This window comes from Melospiza melodia, chromosome 11 (genome assembly GCF_035770615.1).
Source record: "Melospiza melodia melodia isolate bMelMel2 chromosome 11, bMelMel2.pri, whole genome shotgun sequence".
NCBI lineage: Eukaryota > Metazoa > Chordata > Aves > Passeriformes > Passerellidae > Melospiza > Melospiza melodia.
Window position 1 is genome coordinate 20,258,512 of NC_086204.1, and position 20,350 is coordinate 20,278,861.

Sequence of the window (20,350 nt, forward strand, 5' to 3'; positions counted from 1 at the left end):
AGTTCCTGCCTCCTTGACTCCATAAATGTTACATGCAGACTCTGGTATTCTAGACTGATGAGGCAGTGCTCCATACAAATCATTTTGATGTGTATTTTTTACTTATGTTATCAGTGATGTTATTTGGCATGTCATGCCACATTACAACTCACGAGGCAGAGGATTTAATGGGCAGGATTGTCCCTCTGAGCAGATCTGAAATTGGTATATATAACCTGCATTATTTTACTACTCTGTGACATCCCCTAGGTGTATCCATGTAAGTTCTCACCTGTCTTTTCCAGTCTCCCGTTTGAAAAGGTCATCAAACTGAAGCATCTTGTGGCGAGAAATCATGTACACCTTTAACTGAGGCAGTATCTGGTTCATCAGCTGCAGGTTATTGTACACCAGGCCTTTGCCATCTCTCCTCATGTAGCTGCTGGGGCCCCAGAAGATGAACACGGCGCCGTGGCTCATGTTCAAGAGTTCGTTGCGGTTGCGGAGGATCCTCTGGATGCTGGAGTGCGCGATGACGCGCAGGCTGGTTTTGTTGCCCACGTCGTTGCCGTAGCCGCGCGTGGGCGCGTCGTTCATGCGGATCACGCACTCGCTCTCGTCGATCCTGCGGCCCTGCCGGCTCCCCAGGAGCTGCCCCGAGCTGGTGACCAGCGCGCAGCTCCTGCAGTGCATCCTCAGCGGCTGCAAAGACACACAGTCAGCTGCAGGCATCTCCTGTCCCTGCACGGCTCTGCTTTACACCTTCATGGTGTATTTCACAGCAAAAACCTCAGAGCAAGGTGCAGAAATCTCTCCCTGCAGTCTGCCCAAGTAGCTGGGGACCCGTCACCTGTACGTGTCTGGGGGGAATGTGGGGACAGCCCTTAGAGTTCCTCTGTGGAGCTAAGCCCATTGTGTAAATCCTCCTTTCCACTGCTGCTTCATAAACACAAATAACAACAGCCTCTCTACGCTTCCCAACTGCTTAGGATTGTTCTTCCTCCACTTGCTATAACAGCTATAATTACAGTATTTTTTATTTTTCCACTTCCTTTTTTTTTTTTTTTTTTGTGGGAAATAATAAATCCTAAATCTTCCTAAGTTCCTGTGTTCAACCCTGGGGTCAGGACATTTTGCTACAGGAAGAGATTGATACCCTGGCCCAATGCTTCCCTGCTATTTGCAAGTTGTGCCACAAGCACTGCAGTGCTCTCGTACCTCCTTTATGGTTCAACAGTCAGAGCTGGTCAGTAATGTCTGTGTGTATTCTACATGACAGTGAGTTAGTGCACTGAACTTTTGCTACCTTGTCAGGTCATGTTTGAAAGTTACTTAGTAAAATGGAATGGGAGGTGCCTGTTCAGTGAGTGCTGACCTAATGGAAGCAGAAGAGTAAAACAAGCTTTCATGAAAATGAAAATGCATGATAAATCATGTTACTGAAGTATGCCACCACCACAGTATCAATTATAGAGGAGTATGTCACTATCTACTGCTCAGCATGAGAACTAAAAGGTGCAAGGGTTAACAGTATTCCCAAAGTGCTACTTTCTAACAAGAATACAATAAACTGTGAGGTAAATAAAAACTGTTTGAGGGTGTGCCTTGGTAGCCCTCCAGGAAATAATATCTTGCACTTGGTGTACATCTTAGTGTCTTTGAAAAACAACAAACAACAGCAAAAAACCAAACAAACAACAGTGCCCACCCACCCCCTGAAAAAAAACCCAAACCAGCCTAACAAAAAAAAAAAAAACAAAAAAAAACCAAAAAAAAGCAAAACCATCAGATAAACCTCTGGCACAGAGACTGAACTGCAGCTGCTCGATCATTCTGATCTACTCATATACAGGTATCCAATGACTACATCAGTCTGCAGTGAGGCACAGCTTAAAACTGTAAAGCTGAAAAGGATGCATGATGTAGGTCTGACACAATCTCAGGCCCCTGTTTGAAAATGCTTTGGCCCTGAGTACTTAATAAGTGTGTTTTACTGTAGTAACTAGTTTTTAATTTTGAAGGTATTAAGTGGTTACAGTTACAGTCTGAGATTCTTTTATTCTGTGAGACTAGCTCATGAATGCTTAATGCTTTTTAATTAAAGAAAAAGTAAGAAAAAGTATACAATCTGCACAGTGATTCTACCAGTAAGCCTTGTATTTCCATCTCCCCCAATAAACATCCCTTTCACATCTGTGGACTATAATCCAGAGCTAATGGTATGGGTGAAAATGTTCCTGCCTTTGTGAGCCAAGGTTCCTAATGTAGTATTTACATGCATTTTCCTTTAAGCTTTCGTCTGCCACTTTGATAAATTACCTAGTGAAAGGCTCTAAGGTGAACTAGCTGCTCCACCACCATGCTTGGGAAAGCAAGACAAGGTGTTAATGAGGTTAAAGGAAATGTAGTCAGCACCAATGTTAACTCACACAGGTTTGAATATCCACATAGCAAGGCATTTTCACCTAAACAATCTCTGCTGGTTTCTGGCCTACTGAGCTCCAACTTCCTTCTTCTTTTAAAAAAGCCTGTCACAGAATACATCCCTTGTTAGGAAACAAGGGAGCAGAGCTGAGGAAACTTGGGGAGGGGTCTGAGGCTACCTAATGAACATTAACACCCCCCAGAACATCTGTCCCAGATCCTGTTTGAAACATGTTCCTTCTGGGAAATAGTCTTTAGAGTGGAACAGTCAGGTATTCCCAGCCACTTCCTGAATGATGCATGGGGACTGAGCCCTTGTAGCTGCTCCAGGCAACTCATTTTCAGTTGCCTCACTCAGATTCCTTCAGCTGAAGTCTACAAAACTCGCACCTAAAAACTATCACAGGAATTCACAGGGAACAGCCACAACATTCTCACCCCAGCTGTTTATAATGCTTTGACAACAGTGAGAGCAAGGGGGGAAATGCCATTGGCTGTAATATCATCTCACTGGGAGGCAGCGGTGGCACCAGAAATGTCATCTACTTAAGCAATAATAATGGAAGCACAAGGCAGTTCTTTGGGATTGATGACCAGCTGGAAAAAGTTGATGGCCTGAGAATAACCAGGGGCCATTAAGCCAGAAGAACATTAACTCCACAGAAAATGCTGTTACAGTAATTATTACAGTGATATTTTGGGGAAAAAAAAAGCAAAGTGAAAAGAAAGCAAACTCCATGAAATATGAGTTGTATTTCAGGAGCCTTGCTTCAAAAGGGAGAGGGTGAGAGGAAGGCGAGTTTTATAGCATCTTGTTAATTACTCGGAAGTGTAACATATCATGCACGTAAAAGCTGCTGACATTGAACGTACCCTTTGTTAATCAGCAGCCCCAGTTCATGTGTACCTGAACTCCATGGACAGCACCTTTTGACAGGGCAGAGCACATGGCAACTGCTACAACACAGGTCAGGCACTTGGGCACCATGAACCAAGTACTGTCCAAAAAATTGCCCAAATCACCTCTCAGTTCCAGTCATCTCAAGACACACATGGAGAGAGGGAGAACAGAGGTTACAGTACGAGTTCACAGTGCAGAGCCCCAGAAGATGGCAAATCAGCTGGTGCTTTTCAAGGATAGATGGGCTATCCCGAGGGAATGAAGGCAGCAGGGGAACTCTGTCATGGGATAAACCCCGTAACAGCACCTTTGTATCCACGAGTTTGTGCAGCTTTTCACAGCTACAAGTATTCCCACAGGCCAAACTGACTCCTGGCAACTCCCACTCCCAGAGATTAGCCCAGAAGTGCTGCTGCTCTATCACAAATGCCTGATTTGGTTAATGAAACAAAAAACAAAGCCATGGTTGTTTCTGTATTTTCCAATTTGAGGCAATTTGCTCTGTTATTGACTTTAAAATCTACATTGTCCAATGATCGAAAAATGTTATTTTCAGACACTTTAATGCTCAAGTGCTCAAGAAGAATAAATTGAAAAATGTTCTTCCTGATACAAAATAAGTTATTCTCAGATATAATTATTTTCTTTGTGATGAAATCAATTAAATTTTTTTGCTTATAGAAGTCTCTTGATTTTAAAGCCAAGATTTAGATAAGAAGACAGCTCTCTCCAGTAAAATCACAGACACTGTAAAACACACTTTTTCTTATACTGAGTCCTTAATGACCTACTTTCAAGACCCCTGGGTTCAGATCGCTCCATTGTCAGTAGCATAACAATTTCTGTTCTATAAATAAAAGCTAGAGTATTTTATCTTGGCAATGATGACCTGGCCACAACAACAACAAACCAAATCAAACCGAACAAGCAAACCCACCTCCCCAGAAAAACCCAAGCCAAAACAACAAAAATTGACCTGCAGTGAGAACAGCTCACTACTGAGTTCAGCAGAAAAAGACCACCTGTCAGTTCATGAACACCAGCATTCCTCATGGATACATCTGGAAATTTCACAGATGACTTCAGAGTGTATTGGGAGACAAGAGATACCATGAAAAGTTAAAGAATATCCAAATTTTTTTTGGATGGATGACCTTTAACTAAGTACTTGAGACAAAGTGCAAAATGTTTGTTTTGCACTGCAACACCTCTATTGTGGGCCAGCTCTCTCGTGCCAGAGCTGGGGGCTACAGAGCTGCTCCTCTCTGTGGGAACCAGCCACTGAACTGCATCCCTGAACCAACAGCCTCTCTGCAACAGCTCCCACACCGACTGCACAAGTAAAAGCACTGGTACAGAGAAGACTGATGTACAGGAAAGCAAATCTGTTCCCATGTTCAACTAAAGTAATTCAGTTGAATTCAGTATGTTAATGGTTGAAAAAGCACTCATAAACCCTGTAAGAGCCGGTCTTACTGGTTCAGGAGAAAGTGACCTTATTCCAGAGCAGCCTTGCTTTCTTTTTGTTACAAAGCAGGCAATTTCTTTGGGAGGAGTTTCATGTCTCCTCCACGTGGTGCCCATTGTGCCTGGCCTAAGCACAACAGCTTGTGACACTCACTGTATGTTACCTCAATATTTGCTTTTTATGTTCCTTGCCTTGTGCACAGAACTTAAACAACATTTCCTACGTGATGCTAATGAACCCTGAGTTCGCACCATGTTCAATGCCATTTGTTACTTATGGCTTGCTCTTGATTGCTGCATCATCAGCAAAACCACTAAATATTTAAGGCTTTGCCAGTGACACAATATTTTGTCCTGGCAGCTTCAATTTTTTTAACTTTCTTGTAGCTCTGAGCAGCTCTTTGGTTTCTCACAAGCTGCTGGCTGGGAACCACTGGTCTACTAGGCTGGCTGCTCCTTCCCAGGGCTCCTCTCCCAGAGGCTTGGAGGACAATGTCCTGTCACAACTACATCCCAAGCTGTGCAGGAGCTCCAGCCATGGCCAGCCCACTGCTGGCACATCACAATCAGCTGAATGCTCCAGCTCTGGTGAGCCCCTGTCATTCTGCACTGCCCCAACTGTAAAGCTGCTCATGCCATTATGTCCATTCCCCATGACAAGCTACATGTATTGTTTCTATCAGTGTGCCTCCTTTAGTATTTTCCCTAGAAGACTGAAAACTGTAAGGCCAAATCTACTTTTCTTTGAGAGATTCCCAACAACCACCTTAAAGTAGAATAGAAACACTGGGGCTTCACATTTGCCAAGTAACTTGTGTTCTGTGAGCCAATGCAGTGAGCTGTGGGTCTCGAGCTGTGTCATCACTGAAGCACAGCTGTGCACTTCAGAAGTGATTTCCACAATGCAGGGACTCTGGGAGACATGATCCCAGGAAAATAATGCAGGTTCCCTGATTATTTTTGGTTTGTAATATACTGATGGAATAGTACTTTCATAATACCATGAAAGGAATAAAAAATTAAAAAGCAGACAAACAACAAACAAAATACGAAAATGAAACAAATTAAAAAATACAAGCAAACAAAAAACCCAACAAAATAAACCCAACCACATACAAGCTGAAAGAGTTTGCTAGTTTTCAAGTCCCATCTATGAAATGATGCTATCAAGCCAGTCTTCTCTGAACAGTAGAAGTCATTTAAATGCATATTGGAATATTGCAGGAATATTTATACACTTCTGTGTATAAAAAGCTGGAGCAAAAAACCCAAACTAAAACACCAAAAGCATGAGAAGAGTTTTCAAGTTCAACTTGCTGAGGTAAATGCCCTTATAAAGTCTCTGTGAGTTTTGATTTTGTGGTGCCTAGTTTGGATCAAAAAGATTATTTTGCTTTGACCATGACATTTTCACATGTATATTCATAGAGGGAGTGTAGCTTAATTTCTACACTCTGCATGCCAGCTCAGACTGAACCCTCAAGTTTCATAAATTTTGATTCTTTAGCCATTATGCTAGATAAGAGCACCTTATGCAGGTACAGAATGGTGTCAAAGAGGGGGAAAAAATCCTCTGAGCAAATACATTTATAATTATTGCTGAAGTACACTTTTGCAACATTAGAGAATTTACCATGAAAACAAACTGCGTTATCCACTGAACTAAAAGCACTGATTGCCTTCAAAACTATATCCCAGTGACTGATATCACACAAGTAAACAGAAAGGGTTAGGAGATACCACTTGCCCAACATTGTTAATCCTTATGCAAATCCAAATAACAAGCATTTGCAGTGAAACTTTGCAATTCCAAAAAGGTCTGGCAAGTCTGCTCATAGAGATAAATGCACGTCTGTTTAAAAAGATAAAAGATAAAACAACTGAATTTCTTATTACTTCTCTTTGTTCCTTGGGCTGTGGAGCTTGAATATGCAAATATTGTGGAAACATTAGCATTGTAATTTCCCATTGACTCCTCTGAGATAGTTATATAACTGGACTCTGCCTTCAGATACTGGATAAGACAGTGAAATTGCCAAACTCCAGCACATGCACTCCTCACACTAGGGATCACAGCACCTTATGTTGTATTCTGCCAGGGAATTCTTTTTTTTTTTTTTTTTTTTTTTGCCATGATACCCTACTGAGGGGCAACTGCAAAACCTGTAGGAAAAACATAATAATCCTATTTTGAAATGGTCCTTAAATCTAATTAAATTTCAGAACATGCAGCTATATTATGAAGAGGGAAAAAACCCAAGAAATGCACTTCACAAAGCTTTCAGTGGAGCAATTTCCTTAGAAAAAGTCCCGTTAAGCACATTAGTCAATGAAGAGTCTTCTGCTTGTGTGAAGTGTTTTCCGGCACATTAACTCCTTTTCAGGGCACTGCCTGCTAGTCAAAGCTTCCATTAGATTAATTAAAATATGGTTTCTCTCTCTGGAAAGAAAAGGCATGAGTTTGGTTACAGGACATTGACCACCTACAGGAACTGAGCCCTTTCTGGTTACACAAAATCCACGAGCAGGAGCAGCAGCACAGGAGATGAACAACGGGGTAACTTTTGGTATATGGGGCACATTTCTCTTCTTATTTTAGAAGCATGATTACCAGGTTCTGATGTTTTCCCCTAAGCCACCTGAAGTGAATATAAGGTGCAACCTTGCAAATTGTCAGCACATATAAAGCTAAGATTTAGAGAGTAGTTTCCATCCTGAAACCTATAAATGTGTCCCATGAGGAAGATTAGTATCAATCATAGGCTTATTGGAGAGGGAGATAGGATACAATGATAACCTGAAGCTATCAACTAGAGTAATGGTCTCAGAAGAAAAAGCAATCAGAGAAAGAAAAGAATATCCTCAGTGAAAGGCAGAACTGGAAAATCAGGCAAGAATGTATCATGTTGATGAACATGAACTGTTATACGAGAGAGAGTATCATATGAACAATACACAGGCTCTAAAGAAATGGTTATTGCCTAATGTTTATCTTAAAAGGAGTGCAAATAGACATCCATATTACATCAAACTGCTTTACTTTTGTTCTGCAGCAAAAGTGCTTGCACTATAATGAAACAGAGCCATAGGCATGGTGTCTTAACTATGCAAATTGTTATCACTGAAGTGTCAGAAAAACAGAAATTATAATGATCTTTGGGAAAAGTATTGGACAGTTTGGATTTTTGCTTCAGAATGTTTTCACATCAACTTCTCTGCTTTGCTTTGGTATGTTTTGGCAGTTCTTTCCAGTTTAAATACTTCATGTGAGTATGCCCTCATATGCTCTCTCTGCACCTGTCATGGCTATGCAGGATATTTTTTGAGCTTCAAGCTTCACAGGCTCCCCTTTCTTATCTAACCCAGCTCTAAAGCCAAGCATCACTGATCTTTAAAGTTTGTACCTAAGTTTTCAAATTCAAGCACTTTTTTCTTTCTGTAGCACTATCTGGTTCATCCAAATGCATCTCAACTCTCACTACAACTATTATCTCTACAAGGCAATAATGGGATGGGCACTGCAAGGACAAAGCAAGCCTTTCCAATGGTATCCAGTTTTAACAGCACTTAGCACAGCATGCAGAGCCCCTAGAACAGGCCAGATGAAATATAAGACCAAATCTCTAATTAGAAAGTCACTGCCCCCACAGAGAATTTTTCTAAAATATATTTTGTCTTGTATTTCTCTACCTGGTTGAAGTAGAGTGAAATAAAAAATAATGCTCCTTATTCTTTTGAAAGGCCTTTGTTCAAAAATTTTATTCAAATGTCTTTCCTTCAAAATCTGTCAAAAACATTCAGCCTCGTGGTCTTTTCATTCTCATGTGGTAGCTCCATGTAATCTTCATCAGCCTGTTTTATGTAAACCAGCCTGTTCTATATCCTCTTACTTCTCTCCCTCTGACTTATCAGCACACCAGAAACTAGAGAACAGAATTAAAGAAAGCAGATTTAAATCCTGTCTCCCCCCCCCCCCCCCGCCCCAGAAGATACTGAATCTGAATTTAAAATGTTTTTCTGAGGATGTATCAGGTTTAATAATACACAAAGTTGTACCACCTCCACAGCAGGATCCCAAGGCAGCCTCCAAAATCACTGGCATATTGACACCAAAGACAGATGCTGGAAACAGGTACTGGCAGCTGAAGTGGCCAAAACATCCATTCAACTTGGGAGTGACAGGTTGCAGAAACACACTGCAAATTTCTCCCATGCACATATGTAGAAAAGAAAAAGAGAGAATGTTTTGTGCTAAAGTATTTGTATATTTAGTTTTGAACAAAAACCAGATGCAAGAAAACATCTTGAAAACAGGCATATAAACATTTGTGTATTTGCAACTATGTGTCGCTACAATTTTAACTGATTTTGGACAACTGCATTTGAAAAATAAATGTTTTAAATCAGGGGTCAGCTCTTTTAGTTTTGGGGGTTTTGTTAAAAGGTCTCAAGCATTCAAAATATGTCTCTCCACTTGTTCACTATTACCACAGTCCTGATCAGGAGCTAAAAACAAACACATCCAATCAGGATGTTTGTATTGAGTCTATTTGTCTGCATGCAGGTTAATATGAAATTAAACACTTTGTGGATGGAAATATTTAGCACTGCAATGAACCTGCCAGTGAGGGTTAATTAGACAATCAAGGACAAGAGCTGGCAGACAAGAGTCTGCCAACATTGGCATTGCTGCTCCAAAGGGGTGCTCTTCAGTTCACAGCATAATGTTCTGTGGGGATGAAAAGGATGAGGTTAACTGGAATCTCTGGAGGAACCACTGAAAAAGGGTGGCTGGACAGAAAGGAAGGTCTCCCCCAGAGGAAGGTACCCTGGGCTGCAGGAAAAATGAGAAGAGGGAGCCCTTAAAAAACAGAGCCAGGGAAGAGCTGATAGCAAGCCAGCTAATTACAGGGCAAGAGCAGGGGCTGACCTTGCTGGAAGTAAAGTCTATTTTAGATCTGTGTATTTCACAGATGTTTAGGGCACTGGCTGGTGGCTGTGGCACACAAATGCTTTTATTTATGTTTACCCCAAGCATGATTCCCAGGCACTTATTTAACACTCTTCAGTAATATTCCTTACTGAAAGATGTAACTGATCTGAAACTGCCAAAATGATGGAAATTAATATCACAGCTACCTAATGCATTTGGTCAAGGAATATGAAGTGTAGGAAGGTGTGCCAGAGAGAATGCAGGAGGTTGGTTTAAAACAGATACTACAAAAATTAAGAAAAAAGGAATCACCTCTTAGTGAACAGCAGCAGAAACAAAACCTTCCTACAAAGAGGTGCAATGTGGAGTCCCAGAGTCACAGGGGATTTCTGAGTGCTTTATACACTTTATCTGCTTTTTATTTTACATAAAAAGTCCTAAACGGTACTCCTGGGATGTGATGTGTGTGTCATTTAAGTGCATTTTACCTGACAGTGGCATTGAACAATTCCCACTCAGTTCTTCCTGGGTTGGGGGGTGGAGTGTGTTTCACTGGATCACTCCGTGGATCCATTTCACAATCAGAACAGGAGGCAAAGAGAAATCAAAAGAAGGCAGGAACAAAAAGAAAAGATAGGTGGATGCACATATCCAGCACTGCTGTCTTTAGTAACACTGAATGCACATAAAATTCAGCCCACATTGCTATGATAAGATGGGTAACAGTGGTAGTGGTGATGGAAGAATGACAAGGAGAACATGGCAGCACAACCAAGAAGTTCTACATTTCACAAAGTACCTCTCAGTCTTTCATTGTTTAAAAGTCACCATTACTGATGCCTTGACATCTAACTGATAACCTGTCAGCAGGAAGTTTTAAATTCTATAACCAATGTTGGCTTTTCAGGGCTCTGCACCACACCTGGCTGCAGCCCAGGATTCTTCTTTCATGTGAATGAACTTCTGTCAGTTTCCTCAGAACAATAGGCATATTGTAAAGCAGTTTTTCTGCACTGGACATGAAAATTCATCTTTCCAGCTTTACTGCCCCAAACAATGCTCACCCATCTCTCTAGAGCCACAATTTCAACTGTAGGGACAGAGGGCAGGACATTGTCTTCTTGTAAGGGAGAAACACTGGAGCGTCAACAGCCTTTTGTATGTGAATCTGCTGCCCACATGCCCACAGTCCTGCTGCTTCTCACTCCTGGCACACCCTCAGATCCCTGAGTTGTGCCCACCTTGCTGTGCATGCCCTGTGCAGGTGAAGGTGCCAGCCCCCAGGCTGGAGCAGCCTCAGCAGGACCCTGGGCACTGTCCCTGTGCTGGCACCGCCAGAACCCACTGGAGGCCACCCCAGCCCTGACACTGATCTCACCCAGCTGGCACACAGGGACAAACAGGGCTGGCACACAGGGACAAACACATCTGCACAGGACAGGGCACAGGGGGACAGTCTGCCAGGAGATGGCACGAGAGCACAATCCTGGCTCAGTCACAGGCACCGGGAGCCCAGGAGAGCCCAAAGCGCTGACAAAGGAACGCCACCGAGGACAGCTGGCAACCTGACATTCTGAAAACCCACTGGACAAAGTGGGAATTTCACCTTGGGCAGGGCAGTGCCTGCTCTGTGTCAGCCCAGATTTGCACAACTGAGGAGAAAAACAGCATCCTCCCAGGAGAAAGGCCAGCTCCTGCCAGCACAGCACAGCAGAGCCGGGAGGAGCCTCTGTCCTGGAAACCCACATTTGAAGAAATGCAGCCAAACTCCACTGATGTGTCAGCACTTAATTACAGCTGGAGTGAGGTTCAAATCCTTCCCTTTCTGTCCTGTGTTCTGCTTCCAGAAACACTCACTCAGAAAAAAAAGCAACAGTGCAGGATTTCTACCCCTCAAAAATAATAATCACGCTACAGCCCTACTATTATAATTAAACAGAAATTAATTACATTTTAGAGAAGGGGACAGGTTCCAAAGGCTTAGCTGGTTTCCTTTTTAATTACTGTGTAATATTGTGAACACAGCAAAAATCTTCTTTTTAACATGCTAAATGTGCTGGAGGTTATGTTTGCTTTAACAGACTGCAAAGGATGCTACATTTGCCTTTAATTAAAAAATAAGTTATTAAAACAGTTTATTTTGGTTCATTGTATATTTATTTAGCATGTGGATGACTTCAAATCAGAAATAAGATTTTTTTTTTTAATTAGGTGTCAACAGACACCTGGGAGAGCACCTAAAACCAACGTATTTTCAAAAGAAAGCTTGTTAATGCAAAAACATTTGGCCTGTCGCAACTAGATTATTTTTGAACATTCACCTTTTCCAAAAGAATCAATCTCTATCCCAGAAGCATAACAGGATGTTACCTTTGTGACAGGAACAAAATAACATAACCCCAGAAACTGGAACATGTGCAGAATCCCCACAGCAAGTGTGAGCTACCCTGCAGCCCAGAGTGATCTGAAGAAACAGCTCCTGGGGGTAGATGGCATCGTCCCTTCCAGCTGTGGAAGGGCATCGGTGGCTGTGGGAATGCAGGCTGGGCCTGCCAAACCTGGCAGAGCATTTGGGAGAAAGAAATTCTCATTTTCAGCTCCTGAGCTGCCTTACACGGGAATCGGGCAAAGATTTTGGCAGACGCAAAAAAACAAATGTAGGCATCCAGCTCTCTTGAAATTCAAATGAGGAAACAGCAAAGCTCATTTATGTGCTTTCAGGGTTAGTCAGCAGCTAAGCAAAGATTTTTTTTTAACTGAAACTTTAAATTTAGGTTTAGGAGTAGAGCTTTAACTGGGTTAAGTCCTGCTTTACACACCAAAGCTATTCACAGGATCTATCTCTGGGTTTCTGTATTAAATAAAAGTCTTAGGGAACCATTTCTTCATAGCCACATGTCTGATTCATCACTCCTTGGAAGGCTACAATACATCTGTCATGGAACCCTACTAATTACTACTAAATCAACAAAGTTGGAAGTGTCAGAAGCATATCCAAAAGAGTTAAAGTGAAAAGTTGAATATTCAAAGAGCTCTGGGGTGAAATTGTGTCACTTTACAGATGAACCTGTAATCTATGTGAAAATAAATGATGTATAATGATTACAAAATTTGAAATCAAGTCTTCACATGGGGACAATTCAATAAGGTTAGGTGATTATAGGACTATGCAGCAGCATCAGTTATGGAGCCAGAAATAGTTTCATGTCCCTCAGAGGCTACAAAAACTCTACGTTGCTTTATTCACCAACATCAGAGGGCATTCACTTTCATCTAATAGTCTGGGGGGGTCTGATCTGGAGGGGAAAAAATAAATAATGGAAGGCATAAGCCCAGGAAATGACTGGCAATGATCCTAACTTATCATCCAAGCTACCATTTGCTCTGCCAATTGATGGGAAATGAAGTGTGATCAATTCCAGTCCACTGTACATTGTTCCCACTGACAGACCTGCCAACTCTTTGATTGAATAATTAGCTAAGATATCAATATCTGCCATTTTGCACAACGTTCACAAGACAAAAACTTAAGTTCTCAGAAAATGGACAATCACCACATTATCTGTAACTTCACATTTTCTTTCACATTTGTGGCTAAGCCTTGATATTGCCAAAATATGGAATAAAAACGTAACAGTACCTAAGAAGTATTAGAATCCAGGAGCATGAAATCTAGAGGTCAGTGTAACCCCTGAAGTAATACAACATACATTTTTAATCTTACAGATGAATAATAAGCCATATCAAAAAGGATTACATCTGTGCTCGTCATTTACAATAATTCACTGTAAGTACCAACCTATTTTCCACTCTCATACCAGGGCAAGAGGCGTTAACTCAGGTGCTGGGTGGTGACTGACAGCAACGCTGACATTTTAATAGCAGCTACTGTTTAAGAGCACTATCACCATCTTGTGCTTCTTAAATAAAGATTTAATCTACTTTTGATGCAGCAGAGCTCTGCAGACCTGGCAATCTGCTGTTAGGGCACATGGAAAGGTTTCTTTACTCCCATCACCCAGTCCCACACCGGGTGTGTAACAAGCTGTTCCAAAGCCATAAATTAGGCTCAGCAAGGCACTGCCTGACATTATACTTCACATTACAGTCCCAAGCCTGAAGTGCTAGCAAACAGGGACACTGCACTTACTGTTCTATTTCAGACATAAATGGTGTTAACTTCAAACACAAATCAGTTATTCAGTGCAAAAATGATACATGACTTGTAAATTGGACCCTTTATAAGTATTTTGGCATTTCTAACTTTAGTTCACACACATGGATGCAATTCCCAAGTATCCAGATGTCACAGCCATATCTAAAGACACCACTTCTCCCAAAACCATTCTGCTGAAGCTTTGAGTGTGCTCACCACTTTCCCCCATAATTCTCATATTTATTCCCCTCCTATATACCAATGAAGAGCAAAACCAAAAAGGGAAACATACAAAATGAAATTGCAAATGTATCACCTAAAATGAAGGAAAGGGATGGTGGCTTACAAGGCAGGAATGAAGAAACCATGTTAAAAGGAAAATCACAGAATTACAAAATCAGTTAGGTTGGATAAGACCTATCTTACTCCACCTCATGGATGACTAATTTCTTTCCATGCTATGCTGTGACAACTCCTAGCCCTTGCTATTTAAGAATAGCTAAGTCCCAATGAAGACATGTGCTGCTCAATGCTCACTTCAATGTGCATAAACAGAAGACATTTTGGTTTGACAGGTAGTAGCATCTCAACCCAAAGGAAGCAGATTCATCTTTCCTTCTGGGCTGACAGCAGGTTAAGAGCACAATGCCATAACTTGATATCAACAAAAAGCTTCCTCTGCACCCTGTCCTAGGTCTTTGTTTTCCAACTGGCAGAAAATCTCATACCCATCCTAGTGCTGGCAGTTTGTCTGACTGATCAACACCCTGAATTGCTTCAACAGTGGCCACCTATGAAGTACAGGCTATGCAAGTGCTGTGCAGGCAATTCTTACTGTGGAAATGTACAGATGTATTTACTATTTGCTGATTAATATAGTCTGAGGAAACCTGGTTCTGTACATTTCACAAGTCAAAACACCTCCCTTGTATGTTCTGAATCATGCCTCTTAATTCTATTTGAAGACCCATTATACAATATTATCTCACAATATTTAACAATGTGTTCATCCCTCCTGAATAAAAGACTGGAATGACCAACTCCAAGCCCAGAGGCAGACAAAATGTTAACAGACAGTCTTCATCAGAAATAACTGCATCCTTCCTGTATTACTCATGGCAGTTGGCCAGCCTCTTTTCTTTTCATGAAAGAAAGCAACATCCAACAACGAAACAAAATCCACCACAAAAAAACTCACAAAAAAAAAAAAAAAAAAACCCAACCCAAAATAAAAGAAAAAAAATTATCAGTGTTTTTTTTAACAGGGCTTAGCTCTGGTGAGTATTAATTAAGCACCGTGAGTATCACAGAAAAAAAATGCCTCCTTCCTCCCTACTAGCAAGACTAGCAGCAGGTGGGATACAAACCATAAAATATTCTACTCCTTCCAAATTAGCCCAAAGCACAAACTAATAACAGTATTCTCTTTGTTCTTCTCACCCAGAGCAAATCCTACATGAAGTTTGAGAAAGACAGATGCAACTTGAGGAAATTAGCTCCAGGAATCAAACAGCTTATCCAAGAAGAGGTAGGATAGCTAGACTTTCATATTTGTGGAATTGGTTAGTAGGCATCAGTGATAATGACAACATGATGGACTGACAAGACTTTATTTTCCTTCAAGACTTGAAAATTCTGATTCCGCTTGGCAATAAATGTGAATTATTTACAGAGTAAAGATTTGGTAGCTACCATGCAGTCTGCTGCACATGGGTGTATGGAATCCTTTATACCATAATTTTGCACTATACATGCATGAATAAAATGAACAGAACTGCAAGTAGAATACTTCTATATTGAAAAATATTGCCCATGTTAACCATTCATCTTAATACCATTCCTCTTCTTATCTGATTGTTTTACTGAGTATGGGCAGGGTTTTTTTATTCAGCTAAAGCTCACTGAAGGAAGGAAAATATGCAGTTGTTTAGCAGGTCAGGTCAAAATGGATAAAGAAGCCTCAGGACTGCCTAACATGCCAACACGCCCAACAAAATAACATTTACTAAACAGATTTTCACAAGCAGCAATTTCTATTTAGTAAAGTGTAAATGCTGTCTTGAAATATCTGAGAGAATTAAACATTCTCTGTGAAAATTAGCCATCCAGCATCACAGGAGGTTCCCCTTTATCCAGCATCAGTTAAATTCTGCTGTCTTCTAGGAAGGAGATTAAATTTCTCCTTTAAAACTCTGTTTCCAACTCTCTAAGGCACTTTGGCAAGCTTTCAAAGGCAGGCTGGCACCAATGAAATCTCTTTCCAATCCAGGCCACTTTCTTTGCACCCAGCTTCTCTACTCACTATTTTTTCTGTTTTTTCTTTCTTTCACAGTTGCTCACTCCTCAATACATTGGTTTTTTTCCTAGGCTAAAATCTCTATGCCATGCACATGCCATTGCAGTGATACAACTAAAATGAAGATGTTAAATTAAGAATGCATTTGAAACATCCTGAAATTAATTTTGAAATATGAAGGAAGAAGATCAAAAACTGACAACATGAATGTGAATTTTAAGATGTAATAGAAATCATCTGTGCTTTCTGTAATGGCTTAAATAACTTTTTCTATTTCTTTTGTACTTATGACTTAAGTCATTTGACTTAAGCTATATGACTTAAATGTAGAAATTATAGCACTTGTGGACCTTAGCACACAACCTTCCTTCTAGGGCTTTTCTTGACTCAGGCATCACCAACTGAGAAGAACTGTGGTCTTTGATGATTTTTGTAGTATCTCTGATACTGCTGGACAGTCCCTCTAGGATGAGATCCTGGTGTTCTCCAGCTCCAATTGTAAACTATGATGAACCATGATCAAGAGTTGCTGGAGAAAAGATATACCATGAGCAGACACCATGGATTTCATCCATGTAACTTTACTTTGGCATAAAAAAAAAAGAGCATCTTCTAAAAAGCTCTTCCCTGGTGAGCAGAAAATATACAGTATTTTAATTTATTACCAACAAGCCATTATTACACTGAAACTGACTCAATTTAAAGAACTTTCAACCCCTAAAGGGTTTCAAGCAATTCCCAGTAAATTTCCATGTCTAGATATGTCAATAAATTCAGCCTCTTAAGCAGCAAGAATAATCCACCATGGGAATTACACTGCATTCACCATATGTATGCAAATAAATTTGACTAACAAAAACATCAGTTTAAATACAAAAAGTCAGATACAATTTGTATTTATCAGTATTGAGCATAATTTCATCCATTTTCTTTGTTTTGTACCAGAAAAACTGCAAAGGGGTGATTCCTTCACAGCCAGTAATCCTGCTGAGCTTCACCTTTTACCCTGGTTTCTTCATGAAATTCGTTCCAGCTGCCGAGTGTGACAGGTATGCAGCAATATATGCTTGGTGATGAGCACTTGTGACAGCATTTAGGCTGACCCAGTTTTCAAGGCAGTTCATATATCTTAGTGGGAAAAAAAATCCATATCAATGGAAAGGATAGGAATGCTATTAACACACAATATTGTCTCTACTGACCCCTCCCAAAGAGAGAGAACCTTCCTTAGTAGCCAGCCTTTCCCATTCTCAGAAAATTTTTATTCTAGAGACTTGTCATTATTACAGCAAAACAAGTATATTATGTTTGGAAAAAGCAATCTTAGCAGAGATTCAGCTATACAGTAAAGAAAGTGCTTTTTACAATGCAAGCTGCATCACCCCCTCAATCATGCCAAATTCTGCCAGATTCACATTACAAATCATTCTACATTACAGTCTCCTCTAAAACAACTGTGCCTGGCTGTGATCACACCTTTTCTCCTCTCTCAGCATCTACCTGGCTCCTTACCACAGGTCTGGGGTCTGATGTCCTCCCATCACCATCAACAGCAGCACACAAGAAGTTATTTCCATTATCGACATCCTACAGAAGGCAACAACCTCCACTGCCATTTGGACAAGGCATTGCCCTCAAAAGCTCTAGAATTTCCAACTGCTTTAGTCTTTCTTTGTGGTAAACAAGCAACTACAACCAGTCCTTCCACTGACCAACTACAAAATCAGGCTGACCAATAATGTTTTGAAAGTTTCCTATATCCACTTCTCTGCTTAGCTGTGACAACATGAGAACAGCCTCGCTTGATTATTACTAAATAGGAACTTCATCTTACTATTTGAAGGGCTGTTTAAGTGGTTTTTACAAGAATAATGGTAGTTTATTGTTTTTGAAACAAGAAATTCTCTGGTCAAAACCAGAAAAGGAAAAAAAAATCCCCCCTCTTCCTCTCTTCCACATCAGATCATTTAATAAAATGGCTGTATCTCTTACAGCCTAGCTTTTTCCCATATCTCTTAGAGCCTAGCTCAATATTTGGATGCCAGGTGCTTTCTCTTACATTGTAAAGCATAATCAGGATTTGAAACTCTCTGCCAGTTGGCCACTTGGTTGCTGAGGAGTAAGGCAGAAAATGCATTTTAGGTTCAATACTCCTTTCCATTACTTAATGCAGAAATAAGCCAAAGAGTGAATAAGGAGAAGAGATGGTGAACAGGGATTGCACAAGAGGCCTGCCTGATGGCTCAAGGAGCTCATCAACACCCCAGGGCTTTCAGGAGCTCTCTGGTCATTGCATAAGATGCAGACAGAGCAGGGGCTGAGCCCAGCTCTTCCCAGCACTCTGTGCCTACAGACACAGCTTCAACCACAACTACACAGCAGTCTGACCCCTACATGAGTTTGTAGTTTAAAGATTGGGGTTGCATCCTTGAGAAAGAACTGTAAATCCCTTCTGACCAAGGAAGAATGAAGGGTTTGCCTCCTGCTCTGTGGATGAGCACACTAACCACCAGGCTACTCTCCATGGCAGAGCAGAGGACCTTGTTTAACTGAGGGCTCAGAGGACTTTTGCAAAGTTTACCTTGAACACCAATTTTTGAAAAAAGGGCACAGGAACTTATTTTAGGACCAGCATTAGGATAGTGTGAAGAACTCAGAGCTATGAACAAGCATAAAGATAGATATTTAAGGCAACCCCTCCCTCATTGTTTTTTCTATTATCTCTTGGTTTGTATTTAAGTTTTTTGGGTTTTTTTTTTCCCCAGATAACTATATTCTCTTTTATACCTATGCTAATGTACATATATCTACTGAATACTACATAAACTAAGCAGATTTGGCATTTTATGTCCATACACAGTTACCCCTCTAAAGTTTAGACAGTAATAGTTTAAATGCTTCAAATATATTACTGTTTTACCCACTTTCACAGACCTTTCGGAATGTTATAGGAGGAGATGTTATTTCCTGCCATACAAGTCGAATACAAAGCATGACTCTACTTATGTAATATGCTTTTCTCTTCCTTTCCTGCATCTTTATCTTCATCATTAATTTTGTACCACCATGTAAATCCCAATGTTTATCTCCTGTAAGAATATGAAACACTGTATTGCCTTCACACTAACAGGGAAGCATAAATACTATACCTTTCTTCCTGAAGAGAGATTTCAATGCATTCTTTACAGAGAACTGTCCTCCTTGTTGTTATCCAAACAACACCTGAGAGGCATCAAAGTTGCAGTAATAGTTAGGCCGCTAATGTAAATCACAAACTCTTTTTCAGCACATGTGAATTGGAATCTTACTGCCCTAAACACTGATACATAAATACAGTTATTTGACATAATGTAATTTCAGAGCAAAATCACATCAGTGCATTGACCTAATACCAAGTTCTGTATGACGGTCTCATATTCTTGGCTGATTACTTAGAAAACACAGCCTAAACCACCCTGTGCAAGCAAAAAATATCTAACCTATAGAAAATAAGATTAATAACCTTATTGGACAGATGCACTCTGAGATTCTAATTCTGCTTCAATTCCTGTTTAGCAGAAGTTCATTAAACTCCTACATCATGAGTTTGACCTAGAAAAGTAAATAAGTACTCTGCTATTCCCTTTAGAGCCCTGAGTTACTAATAAGGAATTATAAATCTCCAGCCACTTTGTCAAGCAGCCAAATACATCCCAAGTGAAACACAACTGCAAAGTTCATAAAAATGAGACCAACTGAAATGCAAAACTAAAATTGTGATTTTGTTTTATAGACCATGAACCAATATCACATTGTTTCCACTTTTGTGAACTACAAATATGAACAAGCAGGAATGCAGTAAATGCAGCTAACTTCACCCATCTAACTTTACCAAGTTTTCACAGGGCCTTGTTTGTCTCCTCCTTGAGCATCAAGCTACTGCACTTACATAGGACTGCTCATCAAAGATGTTTAAGCTTTTATGAAGACAGATTGGTAGTTTAGATGTGAAGAGACTAAGGAGCAAATAATCAAAAAAAATTCCCACATTCCTCAGCCAAAGTCACCACGCAAGCCAGAAATGGGTCTGTAATGGGATCACAGTTCCCTGGATCAACTTCCAGCTCTAAACCCCACAGAGTATCATGGGCATTGCTCCGGCAAAATTATAAGCAGATACATTACTAGAAATTTATGAATAATCACATTGAAGCA

General features: G+C 40.5%; 1 protein-coding gene across 1 annotated transcript in view; it reads right to left on the reverse strand.

Moving 5' to 3' along the window:
* Positions 1-20,350, reverse strand: part of ST6GALNAC5 (ST6 N-acetylgalactosaminide alpha-2,6-sialyltransferase 5) — a 67,366-nt gene that overhangs the window by 13,777 nt on the left and 33,239 nt on the right. Inside the window, exon 3 of the mRNA XM_063165883.1 lies at positions 272-681. Coding sequence (XP_063021953.1) covers positions 272-681 — 410 coding nt within the window. The remainder of the gene's footprint in view (positions 1-271; positions 682-20,350) is intronic.